The following is a 21,014-nucleotide window of genomic DNA, read 5'->3' as shown; positions in this document are numbered from 1 at the left end:
AAAAATAAATGTGTGAGGGTGGAAGAACTGTTCTTTAGGTTTTACCCTGAAAAATAATGTAAAAATCAGTCTATTTCCCCATTTATCAAATGACATTTTTGTCAGAAATATGCTATCAACTATGTACAAATTCCTAGAAGACAAAAAAAAAAAAAAAAAACAAGTAACTGAAATGTTTAATTATCCAAAAAAACTGGAGAATGGCATAGGACAAGGTATTCTTCATGTCTGGTTTGCGGAATATGATCATGGAGAGGGACACTTTCCCAAGTGTGGGAATGGTTGACATTGGCTGAGTGCATTCGATTTGTCAGAGAGCAATAGAGGTCTTTTCACCATATCATCCACACCACAATGCTTCAGGTAGACACCGTCATCTCTAAGTCACAGGTAAGGAAACCGAGGTGCAGAGATGCCGAGTGATCTGTCTGAAGTCACAGGGGTAAAGCACGGTGATGATCAAGCAGTCTGCTTCTAATCGCGTTCTGCACGCGTTGGCCACTTTTGTAAGTTTTGCACAAGTGCTTTCTTTTTCTTTCGGAAACTTCTCACCCTCAAAGTGCCCATTCTCCTCTGTCATTGGCTAAGTATCAGTTGATCTAAAGAGGTGACAGAGCTTAGTGATGAACTGAATGCCAGCCTGCTTGGTTCAGACCTCTGCGCTGTTGTTGCCTTGCATGTCCTGGGAATGAGGGCAGCACCTACATCTTAACATCATAGTGAGGGCTGGCGCCACGGCTCACTAGGCTAATCCTCCGCCTGTGGTGCCAGCACTCCAGGTTCTAGTCCCAGTTGGGGTGCCAGATTCTGTCCCGGTTGTTCCTCTTCCAGGCCAGCTCTCTGCTGTGGCCCAGGAAGGCAATGGAGGATGGCCCAAGTGCTTAGGCCCTACATGAGAATTACAATCTGCAAAGGTTATGTAGGGCACCCGCATGGGAGACCAGGAGGAAGCACCTGGCTCCTGGCTTCGGATCGGCGCAGTGCACCAGCCGTAGGGGCCATTTCCAGGGTGAAACAACGGAAGGAAGACCTTTCTCTCTGTCTCACTCTCTCTCACTGTCTAACTCTGCCTGTCAAAAAAAAAAAAAATCATAGTGAAGATTAAATGGATAGTACTGCATGTGAAGTGCTTAGATGGGGCCGGTGCTGTGGTGTAGTGGGTAAAGCTGCCACCTGCAGTGCCAGCATCCCATATGGGCACTAGTTCAACTCCTGGCTGCTCCACTTCCCGTCCAGCTCTCTGCTATGGCCTGGGAAAGCAGTGGAAGATAGCTGAAATCCTTGGGCCCCTGCACCTGCGTGGGAAGACCCAGAGGAAGCTCCTGCTCCTGGCTTCGGATCAGCGCAGCTCTGGCCATTGCAGTCAACTGGGGAGTGAACCAGTGGATGGAAAACCTCTCTCTCTTTCTGTCTCTCCTTCTCTCTCTCTGTAACTCTGACTTTCAAATAAATAAATAAAAATCTTTAATAAAGTGCTTAGAACAGAACCTGGGACACTAAGCATTCTTTTTTAAAAAAAGATTTATTTGGGGCTGGTGCTGTGGCACAGCAGGTTAAAGCCCTGGAATGAGGCGCCAGCATCCCAAATAGGCGCCAGTTCTAGTCCCAGCTGCTCCATTTCCGATCCAGCTCTCTGCTATGGCCTGGGAGAGCAGTAGAGGATGGCCCAAGTCCTTGGGCCCCTGCACCCACGTGGGAGACCCAGAGGAAGCTCCTGGCTCCTGGCTTCGGATCAGCGCAACTCTGGCCATTGCAGCCATCTGGGGAGTGAACCAGTAGATGGAAGACCTCTCTCTCTGTCTCCACTTCTCTCTGCAACTCTGTCTTTCAAATAAATAAAATAAATCCTTTTTAAAAAATAAATCTTTCAAATCTTTTTTAAAAATCTTTTTAAAAAAGGTTTATTTATTTATTTGAAAAGCAGAGTTACAGAGAGGCAGAGAAACAGAGGGGGAAAGGGGGAGAGGGAGACAGAGACAGAAGGAGAGTCAGAGATAGAGATCTTCCATCTGCTGTTTCATTCCCCAAAGGGTTGAAAAGGCCAGGGGGTTGGGCCAGGCTGAAGCCAGGAACCAGAAACTTCTTCCAGGTCTCTCACATGGGTGCAGGGGCCCAAGAACTTGGGCTGTCTTCCACTGCTTTCCCAGGTGCATTTGCAGGCAGTTGGATTGGAAGTGGAGCAACTGGGACTCAAACTGGCACCCATACGGGATGCCGGTGCTGCAGATGGTGGCTTAACCCTGACTTTAGGTAATCCTATGTCTCTGGCAAAGTCTGAAATTTCACTTAGCAATGGATTTGCACTTCATTGCATCATGCTGTCATTAGTCTTAAAATTTAATGCAACTGGAGATGACCCACACTAGGTTTAAACACGGAGGGATATTTGAAGAGGGACTTACTAGAGAAGTAACCAATACTAACAATGGATGTATTGCCACATTTCTTCTCCCATTTGATCCTGTAACTATGAGACTTAGAGAGCAAGGACCCTTTTTCCAATGTTGTATCCATTAGCGAGATGGGGAATCAGGTTTAGGGTGGGTATGAGTCCATGGTTACCACCTTTTTTACTCCATTCTCAATGCTCTCCAACATGCACAGGGAGGCATGCAGTCAGTAAAGGAAGGAGAGAAAGGAAAAGGAGTTAGAGATCCACTTCTGTTTGCAACAGCCTCTTAGTCTTCCTGCTTATCTGAGGGTACTTCAAAATGCTTGTGGAGAAATGGAATTAAAAGGTCAGCTTCCTATCTGTTTCTCCTTCTCTCTCTGTAACTCTAACTTTCAAATAAATAAATAAATTTAAAAAAAGGTGGAATGGAGGGGTGGCATTGCGTTTTAATGGGCAGCATCCTATATGAGCACCAGTTCGTATCCCAGCTTCTCCACCTCCAGTCCAGCTCCCTGCTAATGGCCTGGGAAGAGCAGCAGAGGATGACCCAAGTGCTTGGGCCCCTGCTAGCCATGTGGGAGACATAGAAGAAGCTTCTGGCCCCCGGCTTTGGCTTGGCCCAGTCCTGAGCATTGAGGCTATTTGGGGAGTGAACCAGCGGATGCAAAACCTCTCTTTCTGTCTTTCCTTTTCTCTCTGTAACTCTAACTTTCAAATAAATAAATAAATCTTTTTTAAAAAATCAGCTTATTTTGGTGTAAAAAGTTTCTAAATCATGGATCGTTTCTTCACAATATGTATTCCACGAACTTGCCCAAGATCCCTCAGACTGTACCAATGTTCAACGTCCAATTTCCTTAGGAACACCTCCTGCGTACTGGATACTATTTTATTTGTTCTATCATTCATTGCTCAGATTTTATATTGCTTTGTCAGTTTTTGCTTTACCTAAGATTTCTCTGCCTAAGTTATATCCAAACTCCTTAATCCCAGGAGCTGTATTTTATAGTTTCTCCTGCACCCACCATAACACTAATACAGCTCCTCATATATCACAATGTTCAGTGGAATAGCTTCTGTTAATAATTACTACAGTCCCGATCAGAATGTTGCCTCCCATTTGCTAACACCCTGCTCTGTGGAGCTGCTTCCACACAACTCACCATCTCATCTGACCCTCACTCTAGTCTAGGAGGTGAGAATTACAATCTGCAAAGGTTATGCAGGTTCAAAGGGCTGCACACACAGGGCTGGGTTTCAGCTGCAGTCTGCATCACCGTTTTCTCCTCCCTCCTCCGTGCTACCCATAACGCTACTGCTTATAACAAGGGGGCAAGGCAAGCAGAAATCAACCTTATTTTGTGCATTGCTGAAGAGATTAATTTTTCAATGTTCTTCCATGTCAGCTAAAGGCATATTTCCTTCTTGGTCCTTATAACTCAAGAACATCAAGAAAAATAAATACCTACAGGAAAGGAAATTCAGAGCCTCAATCCTTTATCCTTATGTACTGGAATCACAGAAATGAAAACCAAAACAACAGTAGTTTGTTACCTCCTCTTGCCCCCTTATAAGAGCAGTTAATTTGACTTTTAAATAATAATTGTTCCAACCATCAAAAAGACATCAAATGGATGATAACAATGGATTATGGTCCTATAAAACTTTGTTTTCCAGAGCACATTTTTATATAAATCCACATACAAAGGCATTGTGGTCCAGCGGGTTAAGACTGTGACACCAGCATTCCATATGAGCATGGGTTAGAGTCCCAGCTGCTCTGCTTCCAATCCAGCTATCTACCAATATGCCTGAGAAGGCAGTGGAAGATTGGCCCACGTGCTAAAGCCCCTGCCATGCACGTGGGAGACCCAGATGGAGTTCTAGGCTCCTGGCTGCAAGGTGTCCAGTGTGTAACAAATCTTCCCAGAAGAACGAATCAATTAATTCACAGGCTTTTATTGGGGTTCTGCTCCCAGGCGAGGTCCCCCGATCCCAACAGAGCAACAGAGCGGGGGCCGGGGAAGTCGCACGTCAGAGATTGGGAGAGCTCCTTTTATAGATTCAGGGCTTGGGGGTTAAAGGTTGAGGCGGGTCTGATCCTCATTGGTTGACCTTTAGGCACCCGCAGGGACCTTGACAAGGACTTTTCTTCCCCCGCAAGTACAGGTAGGGACTTCTCCATTCCCGGAAGTGTAGGCCTTCCTTCCATGCAGATCCCAAAGCTACCATCCTGACCTTCTGATGATAGGAAAGGGGGCGACGATGAGTCTCTCTGGCTACTTCCTGCTGACTGTCTACAGGGGCCCCCTGGGGGTATCTTGGGCTGGATTCAGCCTGGCACACTCCCTTGTGGCCATTTAGGAAGTGAATCAGTGGATGGAAGACCTCTCTCTGTCTCTTTCTCTCTCTCTCTTTCAAATAAATAAGTAAATTTATTTAAAAATAAAACAAATAAAATAAAATAGGCCTCAAACCCAAAACTGGTACCAAATTGCAGACCCTGAGGGAAGGCTGGCAGCCCCTGAGATGCGAAGGCCAGACAGCTCTGACATCAATGAAAACAGAACTAAATGTGAGAAAGAAAATGAAATATTAAAAAATGAGCTCCCTGCCTACCCATGGATGATGGCAGCAAGTGATATAAGTATGTGTTGCAAGGCAGGATCCTCCTTCTCCAGGTCTAAAGTTTCCATAGGAACTAAAAGCCTCCACACTTTGAACTAACAGAAACAAGTTACAATAACAATCTGAATATTAGACACTTAGAGTTCCATGAAAGGCTCCATTGTTTGGGATTATATTTCGGAGGTGTTCCAGCAGAATTCCTGAAATTCCTTATCTTTTGGGCAGTGTGACCGAAACCAAAAATAGCCTGTCTCACAACAGGTAATATAATCAGGAGCCTGGCCAGGTTTCAGCCTAAAGACAGGAGGTTGGCGGCCAACTTCCGCTTCCTGTCAGTTCAGGGAGAACCGCAGGACACTCGCTGCCTACCAGCAATACCCTGTACAACCCGGGTACACAAACATTCACGGCCAGAGAAGTGGCAAACCCTTGTGAGCACCCTTTCCTGGGACCTGAGTGAAGACATTTGTCCCTTGTTGTTTCTATTTTTTAACAAGTGGTTTTTATAACCTTGTAATTAGCCTATTCATTCAACCATTGAGACTCTTGATTTTTTTTTCAGCTGCTTTGAAGCTTCATGTTGGTATTTTCAGAGTTATAGAATAGAATGTATATTTTTTAAAAAGCAATTATAATGTCTCTCTCCAACATTTATAGGATCACTGTGTCCAAATTCCACTTAATGAGACAAATGGATTTCAGTTAATCATTAACTAGGAATATATTATCCAAAAGGAATGTCTTAAGCAAGAAAACAAGTTGAGAAAAGCAACAGTGTGAACAAATATATTTACAAACATCACTTCTTGCAATCCGAAGTCATAAAGTGACTTGTGAATTTCAACTCTGACAATGATCAAGGATTCACAGGCAACAACTGGCAACTTTCTGCACCTCCCACATACCACAGAATGTCTCTCCCTTTGCTTTCTATCCATTTCTACTGTGACATTACCGCCTCCTCCCCAGACCCAACTCACCAGCCTGTGGAGTAAATCCCAAACTTTCATCCTGGCCTACATGCAAGTCCCTTCTTGATCTCTTTCTGGCTTGTTTGTACTGTACAAAATGAACCCTACATTCTAATAATTCCATGTACTGGAAGCCTACTTAGGAAACAACCTTCCCTTCCACTCACTGTAAAAACCTTACTTCCCACTCGAGCACCACGGCACCAGAGCACGGGACTAGTAGTCCAGTCATTAACTACAAGGCTGCTACCAAGTCCATTAGCCTGTGGAATCTCAATACTGCCCTGCTCCAGAACTAGGTAAGTCTATACACAACGAACACATTCTCATTGTCTTTTCTCAGCAGTCTTATTCCCTACATTTCTAACACATTTGGACTGTGCCGTTCTGGTTATACTTAGATACAGTCACATCTCTCTTATTAAATCAAAAGTAGCTTGAAGGTAAGGCATTTGGCCTGAGTTCAGATGTCCTTTAGACACTCACATGTCAAAGCAGAGTGCCTGGGATCAAGTCCTAGCTATGCTCCCCTACTCCAGCTTCCTGCTGGTGCACACCCTGGGATCTACCAGGTGATGGCTTAAGTAGTTGAGTACCTGCCACCCACGTAGGAGACCTGGATGAGTTCCTGGCTCTTTTCTTCAGCTTGGCCCAGTCCCAGCCATTTCAGGCATTTGGAGAGTGAACCAGTGGATGGGGTGGGAGGGGGACCTTTCTCTCACACACAATTTAATTAATTAATTAAAAGAATTTTTAGAAATTATAAAAAGAAAAGTAGCTTGAGGACAGAACTTATGTCTTTTTTTTAACTAATGTATTGCAACTAACATTTTTTATGTTCAAGTAGTTAAATGAACAAGTAAATGGATAATGAATACTATTAAGAATGAATATGAAAATGAATTATTACAAGCTGTGTCATGTTGTCAGCTGCTAATTACATAAAACTATTTCACATCTAGCCTCCTGAAAATGTATTAGGATATTATACAATGAAGGAATGAAGGGTCCGCACTGTGGTGCAGTGGGTAACGCTGCTGCCTGTTAACACCAGCATCCCATCAGGGCACCATTTCAGGTCCCAGCTGCTCCACTTCTGATCCAGCTCCCTACTGATGGCCTGGGAAAAGCAGCAGAAGATAGCCCCAATGCTTGGGTCCCTGCCACCCATGTGGAAGAACAGGATGAAGCTCCTGGCTCCTGGCTTTGGCCTGGCCCAGCCCTGGTCATTGCAGCCATCTGGGGAGTGAACCAGTGGGGTGAAGATCTCTTTCTCTCTCTCTCTCTCTCTCTCTCTCTCTGTGTGTGTGTGTGTCTCCCTCTCTCTCTGTAACTCTTTTAAAATAAGTAAATAAATCTTTTTTTCTTAAGTGAAAACTTTTTAAAATCATCATAGTGAAAGTTATCTGAATACAGATCTATCAGTGGCACTTGCTACTGCCGAACATTCTTGCCTGAAACTCTCTTGGTGGCCCCCAGAGAACACTCTCTCACTTTGTCTCCTCCTGGTTCCTTACCTCCTTGACCTTTAGGGAGACTCCAGGACTCAGGCCTTGGACCTCTGGTCTTCTCTATCTACACTCATTCCCTAGGTAATCTCAGCCAAGCTCAGGGCTTTAAATACCAGCTTATGCTGATGATTCCCAAGTTTATATTTCCAACCTACCTCTAGTCTCAAACTGCTACCAATGGAACATGGACCACAAAACCCTCGGAAGACCTCTTAAGGCCCTGCATGTCCTTACTGACCTCTGCTTCTCCCTCATGTCCTTCTCTTCCATACTCCTTAACTCCTTTCCTGTTTTACTGGGTACTTGTTTCAGAAATCTTGCAACTTCTGTTCCCTCTAATAAGAGTGCCCTTCCCCAAATGATCAACTCCACTTCAGATTTTGCTGAAAATCAAACTTTTCTATAAGGCCTTCCTGGACAGTCCAAAACTGTACTGCTCACTCCATCAATTTCATCTTCCTTTTCAACTTTGGTTTTTACACTAAGCACTCACCACTATTCAGCATACTACATATTTTATTATTTATTCTCCTTAATGTCTGTCTCACCCACTAGGATGTGTGCTCCATTAGGGGAGGGAATTTTTTCCTGCTTCTTAGTTACTAAATGTCCAGGAGCCTAGGGATGGTCCTAGCACACAGTCCACTATCAATAAGTAACCGTTGTATGAAGGAACACATTAACTTAGCAAATACCAGACTTCCCTAAGGAAAATATAGAAGCAGTCAGCTAAAACAGAGCTTCAGCATGCTCACCACAAAACTGAACCACTTTTCACAGAACAAGGCATTTCATGCACACATATAATACTCAGTGTTCACGAGAAAACTTAGAAAACGTATTAGATTGCATTCTATATGCAATCTAGTTCCAAAATCTACCTACTTCGTATTTTAACAGTGAAGCAAACTGAAGCAGGAATCTTCTAGAATATCCTAAACTTATATATTTATAAAAAGAAAGCAACATTTTTGGCAAAATAATGTATTATTTGCAGAAAACTTTACAGAATTCACTTAAAATCCTATGAAACCAAATCTTCAAACACGGTATGTAAAATCAAAATACTTCCCCAAATGGCAAATGATTTGCTCTTTTCCCAATAGTTGAAAAAAATGCACAAACTAACAATGAGCCAAGGGAATGAAACAGTTACAAGAGCAATTTATTACTTTATGCCTTCTCCTTGACCCAACTTATCAACCCAAGTCACAAGCAGACCTGCCCAACATGCAGATCTCAGCTCTGCCACAGAGAACAAAGCCATGGACTGTTTCCCCACGTGCTTGCGTGACCAACCTGTATCAACCAACTCAGCCAAATTAAAATACCCTTACCCACAAGCAAAATGATAACTATGATTAAATGGTACCACATTGTACAGAATAAAGAAGAAGTAAATGCTTTTAGCTTATATAGAGTTGTAGAAAGTTGTTAGTATCATTGGGTTCACATAAAAATAAATTAGGAAATATTTAAAGGACTCCAAGTGTCCCTAAACTAAATATAAAAATGCATGGGGCTGGTGCTGTGGCACAGAAGGTTAAAGCCCTGGCCTGAAGCACCGGCATCCCATATGGGTGACAGTTCAAGACCCGGCTGCTCCACTTCTGATCCCGCTCTCTGCTATGGCCTGGGAAAGCAGTAGAAGATGGCCCAAGTCCTTGGGCCCCTGCACCTGCATGGGAGACTTGGAAGAAGCTCCTGGCTCCTGACTTCCGATTGGCACAGCTCTGGCCATTGCGGCCAACTGGGGAGTAAACCATCGGATGGAAGACTCTCTCTCTCTCTCTGTCTCTCCTCTCTCTGTGTAACTCTGGCTTTCAAATAAATAAATAATCTTTAAAAAAAATGCAACTACCTACAAGCTTACATGTAGATTTTGCCTTAGAGTTAATTACACACTTTGACATATATCAGATATTGACAAACTGCAGCCAATGGGCCAAATCTCACACCATGCCTCCTTTGTAAATAAAGCTTTATTGGGACACAACAACACTCATTGGTTTACACATTATCAGGAATGCTTTCAGCTAAAGCAGCAATGAGGAACTGGAATAGAAACCATGATGCCTGCAAGGCTAAAAATGTTTACCATCTGGCCTAGAAAGGAAAAGTTTGCTAACCCCAGATACACACTATCTCACTGGATCCTCACATCAACCTATCCAGAAAGCCAGGCCCACATACAGTGCAGTCAGTACTCAAATCTCAAACACCACAATCACCAGTTGTCCTCAGAGGCAGAGGGTCACATCCTTACACGTGTTCGTTTCCTGAGAGCCACAGGAAAAGCCAAGCATACTCTCACCCAGCACATTCCAACCATCATTAACTTGATTTGGATACAGCCTGTGGCCATGGGAGAATTTATATATCAACCCAGATAACCAACCATGAGAAGGAATCCACAAATCTGGTCCACAAATTTGGCTCTCTATTAGAACCAACTGAAAGATTTTACACACACACACACACACACACATGCTGCTGCATGATAAACTGAATGCACTAATGAATGATAGATGAGAGATCTGTGTTAAGGCAAGTCGGTAAAATGTTAATGGCAGGTTCTAGTCAAAGGGTATGTAAATGTTTGCTTAAAATTCTGTGCATTTCAGGATTTCCAAAAATGTTGGAAAGGAAATGCATGACTAAATCCTGTTGTATCAGAATTTTTTGTTATCTGATGCTCTGTTGGGAATTTCTGCTCCAGAGAATGCCATTCTCCACCAACAGAACAAATCCTTTAGCCTTAGAGGTTCTTAGTACATGTCCCCGGGACCTGTGGGTCCCTAGCATGGCAATAGATGGAATGCAGGAGCACCTATGAGTACCTATGTGTCTCCCATCAAAGTGGGGCACTAAAGTGAGCTTCAGAAGTGTAAAGCATGTCACCTTCCTTAATAAATTTGTTTTGGAAAATATGGGCCCATTTTTCCCCATTAAAAATTCTATGTTAAACATGTAATGGGCCCATTGTTATTTCTGTCTTACTAAATAATTTAAATGTATCATTTTAAACATTGGATAGGGTAAGTATCAACTGCTATATCCCATGGAAACAAAAGCTCTTTGGGAGTCCTAAAAACAAGTATTGGTCAACCGCTAATCTAGGCTTTCTATGGACAGGTTATAAGCTGGAGTGCTGGAATCACAGGCCGTGTATTCAGTTCTTAACCCTAATATCTGACAAGCTGAGTGACTTTGACCAAGTCAATTAATTCCTGGCTTCAGGCCCTTCACCTATAAAACAAGGATGATACAGTACCTGCCTCAGAAGGCTGCTGTGCAAAATTACTGAAGATAGCCTAGGAGTAGTGCTCAGCAGTCAATAAGCCCTAAATCAATCCAGTTATCACAACCATCTAGTCAAAAGCACTCACTTAGCATTAAGAAATACTTGAATATGAGTTTTAAAAATTAAATTTCTGAAGCTGGTGCTGTGGTATAGTAGGTAAGGCTGCAGCCTGCAGTGTTGCCATCCCATATGGGCGCCAATTCAGGTCGTGCCTGTTCCACTTCCAATCCAGCTCTCTGCTATGGCCTGGGAGAGCAATGGAAGATGGCCCAAGTCCTTGAGTCTCTGCACCTCCTTGGGAGACCCAGAAGAAGCTCCTGGCTGCTGGCTTCAGATCAGCCCAGCTCAGGCCATTGCAGCCATTTGGAGAATGAACCAAAGGATGGAAGATACTCTGTCTCTTTCTGCCTCTGCCTCTCAAAAAAAAAAAAAAAAAAAGTAAATCTTCAAAACTATTAAATTCCCAAAGAGGGGTCAATCATACAAACTTAAGTTATAGGTTCCACAATAAAATCCTTCCCATTCTCCCAGCCTCCCCAGGAACCCTTCTGCCCTATAAAATCTCATCATCAGGGTGTGTCCACCTTTTGGGAGCATCTCAGTTACCTTGCAGGGTTTGGGACAGTCCCTGACATTTGGAGTTAAAATTGTCAACATGATGTGGTAAATCTAGATAATATTTTGTAATTCTAGAAGGAGCTAGAAATCAGAGACAGAAAGTCGTCTAAATTTATACTACACAACCAGGGATTATAAAAACTAGTCTCCAATTGTAAATGATAAACAATTAAAATCAAACCAAAGTCTAAGTAAATCATCTTATTAGTTACTGCAGTTCTCACCATCCTTGACAGTATGGTCATAAGGGAGCTGGCCTTGGTTTTCTTTGACGATCTCTGTTTATGAGGAGTAGACTGCACTACTTTTTTCCTCTAGAAGCTTCCATGGCTCTCCTGTGCTGTGAAATAGCCACACAGCAGGGTTTGGCATCCAAGGCCCTCACTGCCTGGCCACATGCAAACTGCCTGTTCCCTTCCCGCTTTCCATTCTAGCCACACCCAACCATTCAGTGTTCCCTGAGAAGGCCATATACTTCTGTGCCAGTGTTTACCAGCTGCCTTGGAAGGGGTAAGAAGGGGTAAGAAACATTAGGCAGATTTTCTGTCAATCTCCAGGAGAAGAATTCATTATACAATATCAGAAATCAAGCAATTCAGGTTCCATGAAGTTATAAAACATAGCCAAGGTCACACAGTTAGTATACAATGACACTGGCACTTTAAAGTGAAGGCTCTTACCCTTCACTGCCCTGTTCTGGTACATTTTAACACGCAAAGGCTAGTGTGAGAAAACAGGCTTACCCATGACCTTCTGAGATGGGTGGCATAGAGGTTTCCTCCCTGCCTTCCTTTACCATGCTTCGATAGAACTAATAATGACTACAAAAAATGATGAGATATGTATGGTTTGCATAAGCTAGAACTAAATAATGGCTCCTGCCCAAAAGTCCCAAAAAAAGTGGTCTATTTATATTTTTAATATTCAAGTATGAAAATGGTAGGGAAAGATGCATTGACAGTATTGAGATTGCTATTAATAAAGATATAGCCTACAGCTAACCTTGTTCCAAGAGTAGATTTAGGTCTCTGTTACTACAGAGATACCTGGACTGACCTCTCTATGCCCCCTGAACAGGAAGCAGCTATAGCATGAAGCTACGTGCCTCCAGTAAAAGAACAAAGGAGAGAGGACATTCGTCTTTTAACTGATAACAGTGTCATTAAGAGATACCCCAAATCACTGTTATGAGCTATTTAAACATCTTATTTGGAGATTATATTTGCTATAATTTTCTCAATAGTTTCTTTATTTACACTGTGCTAGGGAAAGCTAAAAAAAATTAGATCCCTTTTGCAGTGTGTCCCAGTAAAAGGACTAAAAATCACATTTTATAATAAATATTACTTTTTTTTTTTTTTTTTTTTTTGGACAGGCAGAGTTAGACAGTGAGAGAGAGAGAGAGAGAGGTAGAGAGAAAGGTCTTCCTTTTGCCGTTGGTTCACTCCCCAGTGGCTGCTGCGGCTGGCGCGCTGTGGCAGGCGCACCATGCTGATCCGAAGCCAGGAATCAGGTGCTTCTCCTGGTCTCCCATGCAGGTGCAGGGCCCAAGGACTTGGGCCATCCTCCACTGCACTCCCGGGCCACAGCAGAGAGCTGGACTGGAAGAGGAGCAACCGGGACAGAATCCGGCGCCCCAACCAGGACTAGAACCTGGAGTGCTGGCGCCGCAGGCGGAGGAATAGCCTATTGAGCCGCGGCGCCAGCCATAAATATTACTTAGTCTATTTATAGAGTCTAAATGTAGTTGTAAAATAATAGATAACTAGTCTGAAAGTCTAACAACATCAAGATAAAAGATGCTTAACCATTGACATAAAAAGTATCTAAGTGGCTACTTTAATGTGTGGCTCATCATTTTGAATCATCATTTTCCTCTGAAGAAAATAAAAGGTAGATTATAGTAAGCAACATTACCAAAAGAAACAAGGAAACATGAAGGACACCACATGATCTTCCTTCAAACCTGAACTGTGCCAGGATAAATAAAACACTTGGACTAAATTCTAATAATTCTAACCATCTTCAGCAATTCCTATGTGTGCTGTTTTAGCTTCACTTCCCCCAGGAATTGCTCTGAAAACCACATCTACAGCCAGCACCATGGCCCACCTGAACAGCCCTAACTCACAGGCCACAGCAGTCTCTCCTGCACCTCAGCCCATGTCTTCTTTCAGAGATCAGATCACGCTACTCCTCGGCACAAAATGTTCCAAGACTCCTCTGATGAAGGAGAATCCAATATCTAACCAACATCCATCCAACATGGATGGATGCCACAAGGTCTGATCCATGCCTGCCTGGCCCTCTATTCTCCACCTGGAGACCTGAGCCTCCGCTGTCTTCTCCCATCTCCTCCAATAAGCCAGGCTCATTGCTGCTCCATCTTCGTTTGCCTGGATTTTGGCTTGACAGTTTCATGCTCCTTAGAGCAGCTTCCCTGCACTACCTCTCTGAATGAGCACCCCCATCCTCCATCTGGTCATTCTCCAACCCTTGACTTTATTTTCGTGATAGCACCACATACTCATAACTGCAGCTGCATGGATGTCCTCTGGTCTTTCTTACCAGGCTCAACTCTATGTCAGCAGGTTTTTCAGGCTTGGCAGTGTGTCCCTGGGTGACCGGCACACGGTAGGCACTCAGGAGGTATCAAATAAACGAGCTGAAGCTCAGGAGCAACTTCCACAACAACCCAAAGCTGCCTTCTACTGTTCCCTAGCTGAAATACATGAACAGACTTTAAGCACAGTGTCTTCTACTTATTGTGCACACTGGGAGTTACCAGACTCAGTGGTTTTACAACACGAATGATGCTTAAAGACTACCAATCTAGCTCAACTTTCAGTCTGTTGCTGCTAACAAAGGGACAACGTTATTTATATCATTACAACACAATAGCTACAATTTCAACATAGACATTGTTTCACAAGATATGATAAAAATGTAAGACCCATTAGAAAAGATGAGAGAAAATCTGTCCAGAGTAATATATCCTTTGGACAAATTTAAACATTTGTTTTAAACAATAATTTCCAATAACTTTGTTCCAAGCTGTCTTTCACTGGCTCTTTGTTACATAAGTAGACTTTGGAGTGAAAATAAAATTCAATATTGATCTTTGAAACCTGTTTACATTATCATTAACTCACTACCACCATTAGCAAATATCCAGTAAAGTCAAACAAATATACTTTAATAGGGTATCTGCTATGCTCAGAAGTCTGAACAAGAAATTGGAGCTTCACTTATAGCAGAATTCCAAAATACCTGAATTTACTCATTGAACAAGTGAAATGAAACAGCCAAAACAAGGCTATGCGCTAGGCACTATGATTCACACACTTGAGGCACATTTTCATTTTGTGATAGTTAAATAACCATAATAATGGTCATATGATAACAAATATTTGGCTAGGCTGGGGACTAGCCAATTAAGTCTTTTGAAGGGTATAACAATTTAAAGGGACTCTTACATGACAATTATAGAAATTAACATGCTCCAGAAAGTGAGAATTTTTTTCTAAGTGTGAGAAGTCTTTGAAAAACTTAGTAGCATGCAATCACCTTCAAATTATATAATATCTACTATGAACACATAGTCTACACTCAACTGTCCTACTTTTTCTTGCGTCCATACAAATTATTTGACCATAGTTATTATTCCAGGGTTGTGTTCCTTTCACTATTTAATAACGATAGGAGTCTTTAAAAAGTTTACATCTCGGGGCCAGCGCTGTGGTGTAGCGAGTAAAGCCGGAGCTCCCAGTGCTGGCATCCCATGTGCACACTTGTTCAAGTCCTGGCTGCCCCACTTCCCATCCAGCTCCCTGCTAATGCACCCGGGAAAACAGCTACAGATGGCCCAAGTGCTTGGGCCCCTGAACCTATGAATGAGACCCAGAGGAAGCTCCTGGCCCCTGGCTTCAGATCAGCCCAGACCCCTGGTCGTTGTGGCCATTTGGGAAGTGAACCAGCAGACGGAAGATTTCTCTCTGCCATTCCTCCCTCCCCTCCCCCCTCTGTAGCTCTGAATTTCAAATAAAAAAGCACATTTTTTTAAAACAAAGTTTACATCTTACATAAACACGTTCACTATTTGCAAAAATGCAGCATGGATTAGCAGTCCCTCAGATGCTTTATAAACACTAGCAACCACACTCTGCTGTGTGAACAGAGACCTCAAGAATTACTGCAACTAAACAACACTAGGTCCAGTGCAAATGTAAAAGCTACAGTCCCTGTCACTCTTTCATAAAAGGGGCTATGCAATTGGAGGTGTTTCTGTTGGAGATTTGATGTCTCAGAACAGAATAAGTTTGTGGAAGGCCAGCCTCCATACTGTCACACAGCTGCTGCACCTGCCAAGACGCAGAGGAGGGAATGATGTTGCTGCTGTCCTTAAAATACCTGGTTCTGCAGAAAGCGCCCAGCAGACACAGGTTTGCAGGATGTCACTGAGCAGCACACATGGGAAAGTCACTTGCTCTACAGCAGCTGATTAAACATTTCTTTCAATAAAAGCATATTTTAGGGGAAAAAGCACAAATTGGCAGTGAAGACTGTATTGAGTTTAAAACATTTACAAAAAGTGCAATGCAAATCATGTGTTTTGTTTTTACCAGTCTACATGCATGCAAATCACTCCAGACGCCTTCACGTGGCCTTCAGGACACCTCTACCACTACCACTTTCTACACCGTATTTTGTTAGACTTTGCTCCCATTGTTTCAGCAGTTGCAATCTAAATAATGAGAGACTTACCAGGAAGAAAGGTCATAAAACCTGAAAGTATCCAATGCTTGTATAAAGCTACAACCTTCAAGTTACTTCCACTGCACATAATGAAAATGCTACAGTGGTAATTTTCAAGTAAATTTTCAGTATTGAAGAATTTTGAATAGGAAAGAACATAAGAATGCAGCAAATATATCACTCCTTCTTGTCAGGCTTCTCTCTGCACTCAGAGGACAATGTTTCCATTTCAGTTAGCTCCTGTCCTAGCAGGTTTTACAAGGCTGAAAGACATGCAGCTGTGGCAGGCCAATGCCAGTTCAGGCCGCAACCTTTACTCTTTCATGAGATTTCACCTCATGCTAAGAAAATGAAATGATCTTCAATATTAAAGAAACAACTTCAAACGGTCAATCTATTAGCTCTTTTATATAGAAAAAAATTAATGTTGCTTGCAGTTCTTCTTTGATTTATAAATAACATAAGGGATGAGGCCCATGTTGTGGCACAGTGAGAAAAACTGACTGTGGCTGTGGCATCTCATCAGTTGGAGTTCTGGCTGCTCCACTTCCAATCCAGCTCCCTACAAATGGTCTGGGAAAAGCAGTGGAACATGGCCCAAGTGCCTGGGCCCCTGCACCCACGTGGGAGGCCTGGATAAAGCTCTGGCCATCTTAGGAGTGAACTAGCAAATGGAATCCCTCTCTCTCTCTCTCTCTCTCTCTGTGTGTGTGTGTGTGTGTGTGTGTGTGTGTCTGTAACTCTTTCAAATAAATAACAAAAAGGTAAGAGACACAGCCCAAGTCTTTAAGATTTCAAGTACCTGGGCAAGGACTGTACACTTACCCCTAAGCCAAAAATGCATAGCAGCACAAACAGATGCCTCTTGTCTGGAGAAATGAACTCACCGAGCGAATGACAGAATTTTATTTCATATACAGAAACATCCGAATGAAGATGTTTGGGAAAAGTCAAAATAAGTGAAGCCACGTTTAAAGTGAGAGAAAAGCAATGAGAAAGGCAAGGGGCAGTGTGACTGAGGCGGGCCACCAGGTGGGGAAGGACCACCACGGGTCCCTCACGCTCCGTGGAAGGCCTTGGTCGGCAAGGTCTGCCCACCCACGGTACCGCAAGACCAAAATGCCGCCTGGGCTCTCCAGTAGATTCAGGTATTTCACAAACGTGGCATCTGCTAGCAAGTCTGGTCCGCGTTTTTAAAAAGGCATCCAAGGACGTCAAGGCAGGCCTGTCACCTGTCCCACAGCAGGGAACCAAGGATTAGCTGCACCTCTGAGCCCTGCAAGGCCGGGGCATGAGATAGCGCCGGCGCCGCCAAGACTGACCCCCGCCTCCTGGCACCTGGCACTGCGCCCTGCGGAGCCAGCCCGCTGCTGGTACAGGGGTGGTCGGCGCCCCCCCCTCCCACCGCCAACTTACTGTTGCTGGACTTGAGGTCCCGGTGCAGGATGGGCACGACCGCCTCCTCGTGCAGATACAGCATGCCCCGCGCGATCTGCACTGCCCAGTTGACCAGCACGTGCGGGGGGATGCGGCGCGCGCGGCGCGGGCCCGGCGCGCAGGGGTCCGAGGCGGCGTTGGCGGCGGCCAGCGCGCGGTTGAGCGCGCCGCCGCGGGCGAACTCTAGCACCAGGCAGAGGTGCGGCTGCCGCAGGCACACGCCGCGCAGTTCGATGATGTTGGGGTGCCGCAGCATGGAGAAGAGCCGCGCCTCCCGCCGCACGCTCTCAGCCGCCGCCGCGGCGTCCTGCTCCGGGTCGCGGCGCGCCGCCTTCACCGCCACCTCCTGACCCTGCCAGGTGGCGCGGTACACCTGCCCAAAGCCGCCGGCGCCGATGAGCTCCTTGAGCTCCAGCAGCTCGAAGTCGACGTGCACGGGCGAGCCGGGCCGCGGTGGCGGCGGCGGCGCGGGCGGCGGCGCGGAGCGGGCGGCCGGGCTGCACGGCGCCACGTAGTTGGCGGGGAAGATGCCGAGGCGCCGCTGCACCTTGCCGGCCCACCAGCCCTCGTCGCCCGACACGGCGGCGTCCTGCGACAGCACCTCCACCAGCTGGCCGCGCCGCAGGCTCAGCTCGTCCTCGCCGCGCGCCTCGTAGTCGTAGAGCGCGGCCCACAGCCCGGGGCCCGCCGAGGCCGAGCCTCCGGAGGAGCCGGAGGACGACGACGCGGAGCCGGCCCGGGCGCCCCGGGCCGCTGACACCGGCGTGTCGGCCGCACCCTCGGCGCTGGGCAAAGCCATGGGGGGCAGCCGGTGGGGCGAGGGCAGAGCGCGGAGCGGCGGGCTCAGCCCCCGGGGCGGCCGGGGACGCGCATCGTTCGGCGGGGTGACCGTCCGCGCCTGAGGGGAGGCTGGTGGGCAGGAGTCGGACCCGGACGGCGTTGCTCCCGTCCACTCCCGAAGGTCTCAGTTCAGCCCGCGTGCCTGCTCGGCCGCCTCCTTGGCTCCAGCGATACCCGAGCCCCCGGGCGCTGTCGCACCATGGTGGCGCGCTGGGCCTGCGGCCGCCCCGCCGCACGCCCGCCTAGCCGTGGCCTGGGCCCGTCCCGCCCTCTCCAGGTCTGTGCGGCCCCTCAGTACCCGCCTCCTGGGCCGGGCCGGCCCGCCCTCCTGGCCCCGCCCAGCTCCCTGGAGCCGGCCCCGGAGCCCGCAGCACCTCCTGCTCCCGCCCGGCCCTCTGCAGGTCAGTGCCGCCCCTCAGAGAGTGTCCCCACCCTGCCCAACCGCCCAACCCCTTTGGGCCGCTCCACCCTCCCGAGCCCGCCCAGTCGGCGCCGGTGCCAGGTCGCCCGCTCCCGGGGCCCTGGTGATTAGTCCCCACGAGTTCTGGCAGGCGGAGGCAGCCGAGTCGCTGTACATTTTCAGAAACCCTTAAATGAAGGCAAAGCGAAGGCTGGGAAGTCGACACCTCTCTAAACATCGGTGGGAGTGGCTGGAGAATTAATGGGCGTGTTACTTTGGGGGCAACTAGTAAGAGAGTGGGAACCTGAGGCCATCAGGAAGCAGAGAGGGTGAGCAGGGATGGAGGAAATCACGTTCTGGACGTCATTCCGTAAGCAGATTGTCAGGCACCGAGTCTCCCGGCTCACGTCGCCTGCAGGAGCCCAGTGTGAGCCCTTGACTTGGAAGCCTGTCTAAAGCTGTGTCACAGTGGCATGCACCCTGAGGGACTCCTGGGCCCTCCGCTTCGCTGCCTGCGGAAACAGCCTGTTCAAGAATGGTCCGCAGAGCCTTCCAACTTAGGTAAACCTGACCCCTCGCTTGAGTCACACACCTGTGCTAAAAGTAGTGCCATGTGTCTTAGAGTCCACAACAGGGTTCCTAGAGGCATCCTCCGTGAACCTGGAGCACCGTGATTCTTGGGAGTGTGTCCCCATCTGGTGCTTCTGAGCAAAACACAGAACTTGAGTGACAAGCACATATTTACGTAGAAGGTGATGGGGCTAGAGTTGGGGCACAGTGGGTTGAGGCACCGCCTGCAGCCCCTTGCCTGTTTAGTCCCAGCTGCTGCTCTGCTTCTGATCCAGCTCCCTGCTAATGCACCTGGGAAAGCAACAGAAGATGGCCCAAGTGCTTGGACCCCTGCCATGCACATGGGAGACCTGGATGGAGTTCCAGGCTCTGGCTGTTGGGTCCTCTCTATAACTCTGCCTTTCAAATAAATAAATAAATCTTACAATAAATAAATAGAAGGTGATGGAAACAAGAACTAATGGAAGACCATGAAAGAATTGGACAAAAGAACAATACCAGGCTAGTGTTTGACAAAGAGGGAATGGCTATATGGGGTTGCTATCTTAAAAATAAATACATAATGTTGGATTTTTAAGTGAGGTTCTTGGGAGGAAAATTAACTCTTAACAATCACCTTGCTGAATTAACGGTATAACTAGTACTCAAACAGTACTTTATACTTTGTGTTTCTGTGTGGGTGCAAACTGTTGTTATCTTTCCTTAGTATATACTAAATTGATCTTCTGTGTGTAAAGATAATTGAAAATGAATCTTGGCCGGCGCCGCGGCTCACTAGGCTAATCCTCCGCCTTGCGGCGCTGGCACACCGGGTTCTAGTCCCGGTCGGGGTGCCGGATTCTGTCCTGGTTGCCCCTCTTCCAGGCCAGCTCTCTGCTGTGGCCAGGGAGTGCAGTGGAGCATGGCCCAAGTGCTTGGGCCCTGCACCCCATGGGAGACCAGGAGAAGTACCTGGCTCCTGCCATTGGATCAGCGCGGTGCGCCGGCCGCAGCGCGCAGGCCGCGGCGGCCATTGGAGGGTGAACCAACGGCAAAGGAAGACCTTTCTCTCTGTCTCTCTCTCTCTCACTGTCCACTCTGCCTGTCAAAAAATAAATAAATAAATAAATCTTGATGTGAATGGGATGGGAGAAGGAGTGGGAGATGGGATGGTTGCTGGTGGGAAGGAGGTTATGGGGGTAAAAAGCTGCTGTTATCCAAAAGTTGTACTTTGGAAATTTATATTTACTAAATAAAAGTTAAAAAAAAAAAAAAGAATCACCTTGCCCTTGGGAATCTTTCTGTAATTAATTTCCACTGTACCTATTATCTTACTTCAGCAGTTCTCAAAGTGTGGTCCATGGACCCTGAAAGATCCCTATACTCTTTCAGAGGACTCACAAGGTCAAAACTGTTTTCATACTAACACAAAAATATTAGATTTTTTTTTCACTATGTCGACATTTACTCTAAAGCAAGGGTGGGTAGCACAACTCAAGGCAACAATTTCAAGCCATAAAGTTCTTCAATGTCACACAGTTGGAGTAAAAGAAAAAATGACAGATTCATTTTTAAATGTCCTTGACAAAGCAGTAAAAATCATCTACAG

The 21,014-nt window shown here is 46.1% G+C and overlaps 1 protein-coding gene across 2 annotated transcripts in view; it reads right to left on the bottom strand.

Annotated features, from left to right (window-relative positions):
- Window positions 1-18,703, bottom strand: part of MAP3K21 (mitogen-activated protein kinase kinase kinase 21) — a 76,254-nt gene extending 57,551 nt beyond the window's left edge. The window contains exon 1 of one of the 2 annotated variants that reach the window (XM_002717355.6): window positions 17,596-18,703. In XM_002717355.6, the coding sequence (XP_002717401.2) occupies window positions 17,596-18,415 (820 nt within the window). In that variant the 5' untranslated portion in view covers window positions 18,416-18,703. The remainder of the gene's footprint in view (window positions 1-17,595) is intronic. The other variant, XM_089312281.1, reaches the window with a different exon arrangement.
- Window positions 18,704-21,014: the final 2,311 nt, after the last annotated feature.

Source organism: Oryctolagus cuniculus, chromosome 13, assembly GCF_051225735.1.
Source record: "Oryctolagus cuniculus isolate XC-2025 breed Fujian yellow rabbit chromosome 13, ASM5122573v1, whole genome shotgun sequence".
NCBI classification, from domain to species: Eukaryota; Metazoa; Chordata; class Mammalia; order Lagomorpha; family Leporidae; genus Oryctolagus; species Oryctolagus cuniculus.
This window is presented reverse-complemented; position numbering and strand designations above follow the sequence as displayed.